Consider the following 11154-nt stretch of genomic DNA (forward strand, 5'->3'; position numbering starts at 1 on the left):
GCCCTCAACCACAGCAAAAGAAGTAACGTACCTTGATATCATGCTCCAAGCGGTAGGATCCGTCGCAACATTTATTTATTGCTTTGCTTTCTTCTTCAACTGTCGGTACATTTCGATCACGTTTTGCTGTTCAAGTTCGATCTTCATTCGTGTCGCGGCAGGTAGGTTCTTCCGTTTGCCTTTAAGATCTAATTTCGTTTCCTTTGCCTTTGCCTTTTTCGACGACTTCTTTGGGAGCGGTTCCTCCTCTTCCTCCGTTTGTTTTGGGTCCAGCAACGAGCTGAGCAGAAGACTTTTTGCACCAGGCTGAAAATAATGAAACATTTTCAATTAAAACAACGTTCTCCATCACACACAGTAGTGCGTTGCTGCCTGCTCGGACTTACCCGTGCTACACCTTCTCTAGTGGCACGGCGTGGCAGCGTGTGGAGTGACGGCGGTTCCTTTACCACCTCACCGAAAGGCACCCGGTCGTACTGGTACTCTCGCAGCAATAGGTCTTCCTCCTCCCGTTGCGATTCTAGCGCTTTCTGCTTTTTGAGTGCCTTCTCCTCTGCTATCATTGCTTTGCGAGCTTTAGCCTTTTCGGCAGCCTTCGATTTTCGTGCGTTGGTTTTTTCATCGGTAATCTTTTCCAACATACCATCGACTTCGATTCCCTTCCGTTTGACTACACGAATTATTCCCGTTTGGTCATCGTGTTCCACCTCCACCCCGAACTTCATACCAAAGCTGGCCTCCACCTCGCGATCATGCTGCACGTTACTAACCCTGCTAAGGAACGCCTCCTCGGATTCTCTTGGACGTTTCTGAACCACCGTGTTGCCGATCTGTAATGACGATTTTTTCCTCGGTTCTTTCTTTTTCCTTCTGGTGCGACTGGCATCGTTCGCGAGTGCCATAAAGCGCTTGAACCGGTTCGACACCTCCTGCACATCGTGTTCCTTCGGAGGGTTGTTGATTTTGTCTTTAATGCTGTAATTGGAGAGAATGTATGCTGTTATTTCGGTAGGAAATGGAAGAATGCATTGAGCGTGTACTTACGAAGCTTCCTTCTCAGCGAGCCGTTTGAGCGGGTCACGAACACCGTGCCGTTTGGGCACAGGGATTTTACGATGCGTTGGACCGAAGCGTCCCATTTTATTGTTGGTATTTGTAGGATTTACTGTGCAACTTTAGCAAGTCAAATACCACTATTTTTACCGATTAACTCAATAGCTCAGCACGTTTGTTAACTTCTTTGGGGAGAATTGTTGAACAACAACATCGCACCGCATGCGAGTGAAGAGGCTGTCAGTGATTGAGTGAGAACTGTCAAAGTACACTGACAGCAAACTGACAGCATTCAGGCATTTTTGAAGCAACAGATGTACGATTTTAATTTTCTACGTACTTTTATAAAATTTAAATACTTATTTTTATTTTTCTACTGATTTGAGGTCATATCAATAAAATACTACCACATACAATACGCATGCAAACATGAACACAAATTTAAAACATGAAAATGTCAGTTTGGCTGGCAGCACTGCTCCGGGTGCAACGTGCTTTTGTTGTGTTTACGTTTGTTTTGGTCTGGTCGGTCCACCGGGATGTTTTCGGAAGTTTTACGCGAATTTGAAGGGAAGAAGCTCACATTGCCAGCTGTTCCTTCGAATTTTATTGCCCTACGCGAGACAGTAAGTGGAAGCGCTAGTTTTGATCCGTAAAATCCCGTAAACTACACCAACTATTGTTCCACAGGAAGATGTTCCACTGCAAGAATCACACCTGCAAGCAGCCGTAACTCAACCCTTTGCTGTGACCAAGGTTTTGGAAGCATATGTAGCTAGACTCACAACGATTGCTGAGGGTGAGGATGTAAAAACTGTACACGATGTTACGTTGCGGTACCTGAATGATCCAGGCCATCGCTATTGGCCCGGAGACACGATAGGAATTTTATCCTACAACACGGAGCCCGACGTGAATTACGTTCTAGATCGGCTAGATTTACATTCCGGCAGTGACGCAGTGTGTAGTGTTGGAATCGATCCGAATACAACAAAAAAGGGAGCAAAAGTTCCATTGTTTGTGCCTTCGGTGGTAAACTACCGACGACTGTTCAAAGAGTGTTTGGATCTTCATGCGGTTCCAAAGAAGGTAAGTGAAAGAAGGAAGGACTTATTTCAACCGTTAGATTACAATATGAATTTCTTTCATTCAAGCTCTTGATACGCTCGTTAACAACCTGCACCACCGACGAGAACGAGCGACGCGTTCTCGAAATTTTATGCTCAAAAGAAGGAATTGCTGCCTACGAGAGGTTCGTCCAGCAGCACGGAAAGGGCATCATTTCGCTGCTCGAGCTAGTTCCATCCTGCCGACCAACGGCCGCAATACTCATAGAACACTTGCCGCGTCTTATGCCGCGTCCCTATTCGATAGCTAATGCATACCGTGAAGCGGACAGCCCAACGGTACGGATACTTTTCTCGCACGACGCGAATAATCCGGGCATTACCACAACATACCTGCGAGGGTTGGAAATGGGAGCAAAGGTGTACCTTTACTTCCGCCAAAGTAGCTCGTTCGTGTACAGGGACACCGATCTAAAGTGTAACATCATAATGGTTGGCACCGGTACAGGGATGTCTCCGTATCTTTCGTTTCTCGAGCAACGTGCCGCTGCGTTAGCAAAGGGCGAAACGCTCGGTCGTGCCGAACTGTTTGCGGGATTTCGCTACCGTGAGCGTAACTACCTGTGCAGGGACGAGATCAAGGAGTATCTTAAAGCGGGCGTGCTGGACGGTTGTTATGAAGCGTTTTCACGTGATGCTGACACGCATCACAAGTATGTGCAGAGTCAGATGCATGAGAAGCGTACCGAAATCATTGCAAACATCCGTAACCCTCACGCTCTGTTTTTCGTCTGTGGAGATTCAAAGGTTCTGCTACCACAGATAACGGACACGGTGGTGAACATGCTTGCGGAGGCATCGGAAGCGGAAGAGGATATGCAAACATTCGTCGGTGGGCTAAAGAAAGATGGCAAATACCGCGAAGATGTGTGGCTGTAAACTGCATCGAAAGTTGTATGGATAGCTTCAAGCGATACAAACGAAGCCGAGTAAAATTCGGAACAAATAAAATGTGGAAAGGCTTCAACTACTTACCGAATATACTGTCACATCACACTTTCTTCGGCCTCGGTTTCGGACAGGAAAAAAAACGTAATTCAACCAGTACAGATTATTATGACATCCTATCACAAACTATATTCCTAAACACAAAACATTTTAACAATATTGCATAAAAAAATAGTTCTACAACATAATAGTGTTGAATGAAATTGGTTGTGCGATACCACGCTGGAGCAAAATGGAAATACTTTATAGAAGAAAAAAACTCATTGCTAATACCGAATATAATATCCTGACTCCTAGCCGTCTACGTAAGAATGTGGTAAAAATGTTCAAAAAGATTGTGTATGTACGTGTGTGTGGCTTCACGCCTTCAAAATACTCTATCCCCACTCTAAATGCCGGGTTCTGCAGTCGGGCCACATTTATAACTCGCTATCGCCGAATGCATTGCAATGTGGTAATGTGTTTTTGTGGTGGTGTTGCCGTACAAAGGTGATCCGAAAAGCGTTCCCCCTTTGTAGTGCAAATAGTTCTTACTCGTGTAATACGCATAAAAAATACATGCTTGCCTATGTATTTAAAAAAAGAACAGAAGAACGTAAGCAATCAAAAGCAATTACCGCATATGGTCAGAATGATTGTTCTACAGTTACGAATACAATGTGCGAGCTTTCTCCCACATAAGTGTCCCCCTCCTATCCCTTATCGGTAGATTGATTGTGATGGTGGTTTTTTTTTTGCTCTTCTCTGTTTGCAATGCTCTCTCTATCTATTTACACTACTGGCATCGGCTAACATGCGTGTGGAACATCAGCATTCTACACACACTTTAGTGAACATTTGTCACTTTAAGAGGAAATGTATACTTTCCGTTCGATATGTACAATAGCGCTAGACAGACATACAAAACCTTAGTAGAATCCGCATTTTTCTTGTGTGTGCGCGGCCTGGACGGCATTCTGATCGTCGAAACCTAAATATGGCCTGGGATGGTTTTTCTGTACATGGACGACGATGCAGATGCGCGCGTCTACAAACACTACACCTTGCCACTTGGAGTAGCAGAAGATAGTGTGCTCGTGCATCTATTTCTACTACACTAAACAAAACATAATTCGATGATGCTGGTCATACAGAGGGCGTTCTTTTTGTGGCGAGAGCAAATCGTTTTTTTTTGTCGACTTCTCCTCAACACGCGCTCTACTACTACTAAATCGACGACTATATCTCAGCTGGTGGTAACGCGGCACGTAACGTCGTGTAAGGCAAGCTGTGGCCAATCGGCGCGGAAGAAGACAGCGTGTGCTGCTAGCCCCCAACCGCCCCGAATGGGTGTTTTTCTATGCGAAACATGCATGCAACATGTTGGCGTTTTCTGCTTCCTCATTCATGGTTACACGCGGCGTGTGCTGTACGATCGGGACACTCCGCACGATCGACGCATAACCTCCAAATACACTGTTCAAGGCAATCCACGACAGGTACTGGCGAGGGTGCACTGTACCCGTGCGTACCTTACCCTAAAAGACCTCCTTGGAGGCTTGGTAAAACGGGGAGGAGTTTGTGGAGTGTGATGCACCCGGTACTGCACCAGATTAAAAATCGCCCCATCAACAGGGTCACTTCCTATAGTGCGAATTCGTGTCCGTTACACAATTTGATAAGAGGAAACAGGAAGCGCTCAGTACAGCGAGTGACATTCATACATCGAAGAAGGTAGAGTTCATTATTAGCACCTACGGTTCTGGCCACAAGACTGAGACACACTCCTGTGCCCGCCGCCGTGCTGGATGTGGTGCAACGGAGCAGTATATGTAATATACCGTAGTACCTTGTGGTGCTTTGCGCTGTTGGGTGCTTCAGCCTGTTATCTGATAACGGCTGATAAATGGCATTGCAAATCGAGAAATGGACCAAGCCAAGTTTACGAAATCGACGGAAAAACGGCATTACGAAGCTGTTTTTGCTTCCCTTCGAATAGACGAAGATGGTCCTGATACTTCCTGCCTTTTAGCTACACAGCTCCGGTTGGAGTCGGACACTTCCAGAACATGTTGGAATGAATCGGTAAATGCCCAAGAATTTGGGTGCGAAGCCTCTCTCTCTCTCTCTGTCTCGTCAAAGTTGCCGGAAATCTGAATTTATTCTACCCTTGCCGTACGGTGTCATTTCCTCGGACAATTTCCATTCCACAACCCTAGGAACAATCTTACAACAAACGGTGGTGATTGAACGACTTTGGGGTTCCCGAACGTCCCGAGGGGAGTAGAGGCCCGCCGCGCACAGTGTGTGCAGCATAAGGTCAATTTAATTTACCTCATCACATCAAGACGCTACCGCTACTACCGTATACACCGGGTAGCGTCGTTCGCTGGCGGGTGGCGGCCCGATCGCCAGGGCCACCAGCTGTCGTAACAGTTTCGATAGACATCGAGGCGTACATCGAGGTATAGAGCGTTGTAACGAGAAGAGGTGTCAGTATGGTACATCACACCGATTATCGTTGTTGCCGTGAAGCGTGAAACATTAAAGCACCGTTTTCGCAAAGCGCACCATATAATCAACCGGGCACGAATTACATTGGGCCCGAGTGTACAGGAGAATCGTTCTACGCCGTGTCGTCAGAGCGCGGCAGGTGATTTGCTTAGCTCTCGTAGAAGCTAAAGGAAGTTATCCATTCATCGGACCTTTAAGAATGTTTTTTGTTCTAGTCCCCCACATATCTACATATCTGTGTAACATCTAAAACCTCAACAGCCTTACTCTTAGAGCGTGCAATCCTCCAGCAAAACCAGATCAAATATCCCGATCATAGCGAACATCTTCGTCTACAATCCTGTTACAACCGTGTGTCACAATAGTCTTATGGATTTAATTCGTTTGCTGCTTGAAACCGGGCGCTAGACGGACGTCGGTAGGCCCGGTTTGTACAACAAAATGATTGGGTGGACTTTCAACGCGGATGAATCATCACCGTAACATTAGCTAGTGTCCTCTCGCCATCTTTGAGGGCGCTTGGCTGGTGGTGGGGGGGTATGATAAAACATTCGTGTGTTTAGTGGAGACGAGTTGGAGGAATAATGTAGGTATTTTGGGAGTGAGCGCAAAACCGGTGCTGACTCATAGGTAATAACCATGCCCGAAGGTAAAAGACTCTCACTTTCTACCTATGAAGCGTGTGTGTGTGGATTTGGAAAGGTTTCGAATGATAAAATCGGAACCCAACCGGTTCAAATTTGATCATGGGTAGAGCGAAGACGGCACTGAACCGCGCTACTCCTGCGCTGTGAGAGCAACCCGAAGAAGAACCCTTCATTGAAGTTGCATTTGGAGAAGGCAAATTATTTTTATAACATACATAAAACGCACATAAAAGCTTTCCTTCTTGCATGTCTCGCCTTGTTTTGTCGTCCGTTTTAACGCGTGCCTGTCTACCGTACAGCATTATGAAGGAACACTAGCCGTGCCATATGTTCGACGGCGGGGTCGTACTGTGCTGTTTGGCGTTTGAAAGAATTTCACCTCCAGCTGGCGACATGGTGCCCCATTCGTCTGCAAGATAGGATCGTCTAAGCCGCCCATACGGGTCCGGATGCGGATGGGTTTAGATATTTGTTTTGTGTGCGTATGCATCGCGATCTCGCCCTTCAATTCAAAAACAATCTTAGCCGCTGCTTGGTAGACCAACCAGCTCGCACCATGGTGCTAATGAAAATTGGCAAGAGTGTCGTACGTACACCGCCCGGGGCGCCCGCTCCAAGACGATCGCGATTGCATGGATACGTCACACGCCCGGCGAGTGCTGGAAATGCCCGGGACTGCGAATGAACCCCCCTGCCCCGTGCAACCAACGTGATTTTCTTCAATGAGATGTAAATTTTAATAGAATAATTCCAGCCACACTACCCCGACGATGGTGAGGACGACGAGCACAAACACACTGTCTCTCTCTCTCCCCACTTCCTCTGCAGTGCAAAAGCGCACTGGAACAAATGCACTTTCTGTGCACGTTCCACCAGCACGGCTCTTCCCTTGGGCTCATTCTCCTCTGCGGGAAGAAGTGATGGATGGATACGCGCAACCACCAACTCCATCTCGCACCACAAACAGACGGCGCGTATGAGACGGTCTCTGGGTCTGCTTGAAGGTTTTTTTTTTGTTTCTTTCCTCGATGGCTCACGCGAGTTCAACCGTCGAGTGAAATCATAGGGACAGGACGGAGATCGTCTTCGTCTCGCCATCATCATCGAGGCCGTCGGGTAGTACGCGCCACGACATCGCTAGCGACATCATCCATCCACTGCCAGTCGCAGTGGGCAGAACGGGAAAGGGATGCTCATTTGCCGCTGCAGACGCGCTTTACTCTATTCTGTCTTGCCTCGTGGCGACGATGGTTCCGGCTAATCACCAAGCGACATTATTATCGTTCTTGGGCTTCTTCGAGATGAGTCCCCGTCTTTCGGATCGCGGTGGTGGTGTGTTTCTTCCGTCGCTTTTGCTTTTTTGGCCATGGAATGTTTGCTGCTTGCTCGCCGCTTAATATATGCCCACAGCACCACCAGCTCCAAACAGGCGCACAAACGCGTCCATTACCGGACGCGAAGTTGCTCGTTTTGCTCACTACAAAAACACACACACACACACACATTTTCTCTTAATAAAACTATCAACTGGCAGTGGTGCGATCAATGATCTGCGCGGAGAGCATAGTCTTGCATAGTTTCCTTTCTTTTGCACTACCGAAACCAACTTTCTTCGCACAAACACGAGGAATGTATGGTGGGAATCCATCTTTCCGTCCAGCAAACTTTAGCTAGTTTTGCGTGCCAGAATACTGTGTTACATGTTGTGCCCTGGAACTGCAACACGCAGATCGTGTGGCAAAAGGGTCACACACGCGTTATGATTGATTGTTCCGTTCCACTTCGGAACCAACGCAAATCGAAGTGCTGCCACAACAGCCCAGGCGTGGACAAACGTGGAGCCACAAGTCCCTTATCATTTGCTGCTGCTGCTGCAACAGTACCGAACCAACCACCTCTTCTGACATTGCCGCCGCTATCGATGTTCGCTTCGATCTCGCACAGCGAATCTATACGTAAGCTCTACTTTTCCTTATCTTTAAGCTCGTTGACTATGGGGTGTGATTTGCTGCGGGTCACACCGATGGCGCAACACACACACACGCACACAAACACCGTGCCCATCCTATATCCTTCTACCGGTTTCGTTTTTCGTTTTATCAAACCCAATTTTGCACCACTGTGCCCTCGTTCGCTGACTCTACTGACTTGCTGTTGTTCCCATCATTCGTCGGTTCCCCCTGTCCCGCGGGAACGCGGTGTAAAAAGGCACTTAATCTCACAGCCACATACGGCAAAAATGTTCCTACTAACGATTCTAAATCTGACTTGTTTCACGTTCCGCTCCGTTCCGCTTTCCCTGTTACCTGCCAGACGCATGCCACTGCTCTCAGTTGTCCCGCTTCAGCAGTCTTCGGGCGGCCTTTATGAGCGGTGTCAACGTGCGCAGCTCCATACAGTCCTGCAGGAACGGATGCCGCAGTAGCTCGTCGGCCGACGCACGCATGTCGACTTCCACCTGCAGGCAGCGGTCCAGGAAGTCTTTCAGATTGTCCGACAGCTTGTCCCAGCTCTTGATGTCCGGTCGACCGTTCGCCGCAATCAGGTAGAGCGCTCGGAGTGGGGCCTGATTCAGGTAGGGCGGTTGGCCCTCGATCATCTCGATCGCCATGATGCCGAGCGACCAGATGTCCACCTTCTTGCCGTACTGCTTGCGCGTTACCACCTCCGGCGCCATCCAGTACGGTGTGCCGACCATCGTTTGCCGCTTCTCGTCGCCCTCGATGTTGGCGCAGAACCCGAAATCGGTCACCTTCACCGACCCGTCCATACCGAGCAGCACGTTGTCCGACTTGATGTCCCGATGGATGATGCCCTTCGCGTGCAGGAAGTCGATGGCGAGCAGCACCTCCCGGCAGACGGCCGCAATCTGTCGATCCTTCATGACCGTTTCGGTAACGACGTCGGTCAGTGGACCACCGTCCATGTACTCGAGTATTACCCACAGCTGGTCAACGTCTTCCAGGTAGTACGCTTCCAGGAAGTTGACCAGATTCTTGTGGTTAAAGTCCTTCAGCACGTTGATCTCGTTCAGGATCGATTCCTTCGACGATTGGTTCTTCATGTCGATCGTTTTAATGGCCACCTTGGCACCCGTGTTACGGTCGAGGGCAATGAACACGACCCCCGAAGCACCCTTGCCCACCTCGACCGTCTTCTCGTACCGTTGGAGCGGATCGTCCAGGTTGCAGATCTTCTTCAGCTCGAAGTACACCTGTTCGTCGCTCTTGGGCTGGCGGGCCAGCTTCTCCTTCGGTCGCAGTATTAAATCGCCGTCCGCCGGTTCGGGCTCCTGGTCGAGGCTGTTGTTGTTGTTGACGTTGGTGCAGGTCGCGTAGGAACTTTGGTGTGTGTCGAAATGGGGCACGTTGTGAATGATCATCGTTTCGCTGTTGCTGCCCGCATCGATCAGATGCAGATTGTCCATGCCTTTGTACACCTTGCTGGTGTAGTTCTTGGGCTTTGGTTTCAGCTGTGGCTTCGGCGGCAGGGTCATGCTTTTCTTGGGCAGCGGAGGTGGGGGCGGCTGCGGGACACTTTCGTTTTCCTCGTTACTCCCCGCCAGCGAATCTTCGCTCTTGTGCGTCGTCTTCTGGTCGAGAAACTGGTCAATCGATTCCGTTTCTTCGTGGATCGCATCTTCCGTGATGAACGGCTTGAACGGTTCCGTCGCTTCCTTCTTTTTGATCGAGTAGCTGTAAAACTTTACCGCCTGGTAGGCCGCCTCCGGATTTTTGCTTTGTTCGTCGAGCGTGATCAACGCATCCATCATGCGGATCCATGACTTCGGCAGGCCCTCCAGGTGCCCTGTTTGCTGGTTCTTGCTGACGTGCATCCCGTGCACCACGTTCGTCGGGAGACCGATTTCGGAGATCTTGTTCCGCTCGGAATCCTTCGCCCGTCTGCTGCCGAAAATGTTTTTAATCATCTTGCTCGTGTGTACGGCGCTCGTTGCGTCTGGCGATGGGAAGAAAAGCGACAGGGAAGGGACGTCGGTTCCCTACGAAGGCAATGTACTTCCTGTTCCACCGATCGGGGCGACAGTCGTATCCGCCACAAAAACACAATAGACTCACTCACACCAATCGCGCACTACGGAGAGCACACAAGCTTTTCCTCTTTTGTGTTTAACAATCTCACGCTTAAGGCAATTGCAAGATCACAGTCCCGTGGACACGCACCGCACTAAAACTCTGCTGCAAAGGGAAGGGAAACAAAAACCATTCACAGCAGCAGGAAGAAGAACTGTCCCACACCAAACGACGGGTGCTTATCGCTCGGGGTACTGGAATTTTTTCCTCGGGGATTCACGCACGAACACGAAAACACGGCCACACCACACCAACACACACACACACACACACACACGCTAACGCCCCACAATACTAGCCGTCGATTTATGCTTTGCCAACTTAATAAACCTGCATCCCAACGCGTAGCACGGATTTATGCTTCATCGCATGATGTTGTACCTTTCTCTGCACACACCAAACGCGAGGAACTTGGAAATAATGCTTCAAGTGCTATGACGAATCGTCGACACTTTGGCACAGCCCTACACACTCTGTCTTTGTGATGAAGTGTGCGTGTGGAAACTTCACCACCACACGACGATGCACATTTGACAGTACACGTGCCGTGCTGTAGCTGAGCGAATTGCTCAGTTGCTCAATATTTGAAAGTGACGGTTGAAAAATAATTTATGAGCAATTTCGTTGCAGAGAAGTTAAAAATTGGAAAAAATTTGAAAATTGGCATGTAGCAAAATATGAAATAAATCGATGGATAAATTTGACCATGAAATATGAATAATATTGATAAAAAACTACGCCCAACACAAGCTATATATTGAAACAAAACATTTGCAAGGCATTTTAAATATAGTC

At 48.6% G+C, this 11154-nt stretch overlaps 3 protein-coding genes across 3 annotated transcripts; 1 reads left to right on the forward strand and 2 right to left on the reverse strand.

The window, feature by feature from the left end:
• Nucleotides 1-28: 28 nt before the first annotated feature.
• LOC118507714 (coiled-coil domain-containing protein 137) lies at nt 29-1308 on the reverse strand. The gene is made up of 3 exons (XM_036046612.1): nt 1045-1308; nt 387-975; nt 29-306 (listed from the first exon to the last, which is right to left on the reverse strand). The coding sequence occupies exons 1-3, from the start codon at nt 1137-1139 to the stop codon at nt 76-78; spliced, it is 915 nt and encodes a 304-aa protein (XP_035902505.1). The 5' UTR covers nt 1140-1308; the 3' UTR covers nt 29-75.
• Nucleotides 1309-1518: 210 nt separating this feature from the next.
• Nucleotides 1519-6908, forward strand: LOC118507710 (methionine synthase reductase-like). The gene is made up of 3 exons (XM_036046605.1): nt 1519-1679; nt 1744-2142; nt 2208-6908. The coding sequence occupies exons 1-3, from the start codon at nt 1593-1595 to the stop codon at nt 3057-3059; spliced, it is 1338 nt and encodes a 445-aa protein (XP_035902498.1). The 5' UTR covers nt 1519-1592; the 3' UTR covers nt 3060-6908.
• Nucleotides 3232-10853, reverse strand: LOC118507708 (serine/threonine-protein kinase PAK 1). The gene is made up of 2 exons (XM_036046603.1): nt 10741-10853; nt 3232-10464 (listed from the first exon to the last, which is right to left on the reverse strand). The coding sequence occupies exon 2, from the start codon at nt 10194-10196 to the stop codon at nt 8598-8600; it is 1599 nt and encodes a 532-aa protein (XP_035902496.1). The 5' UTR covers nt 10197-10464; nt 10741-10853; the 3' UTR covers nt 3232-8597.
• Between the last annotated feature and the right edge of the window lie 301 nt (nt 10854-11154).

This window comes from Anopheles stephensi, chromosome 2 (genome assembly GCF_013141755.1).
Source record: "Anopheles stephensi strain Indian chromosome 2, UCI_ANSTEP_V1.0, whole genome shotgun sequence".
Taxonomy (NCBI): domain Eukaryota; kingdom Metazoa; phylum Arthropoda; class Insecta; order Diptera; family Culicidae; genus Anopheles; species Anopheles stephensi.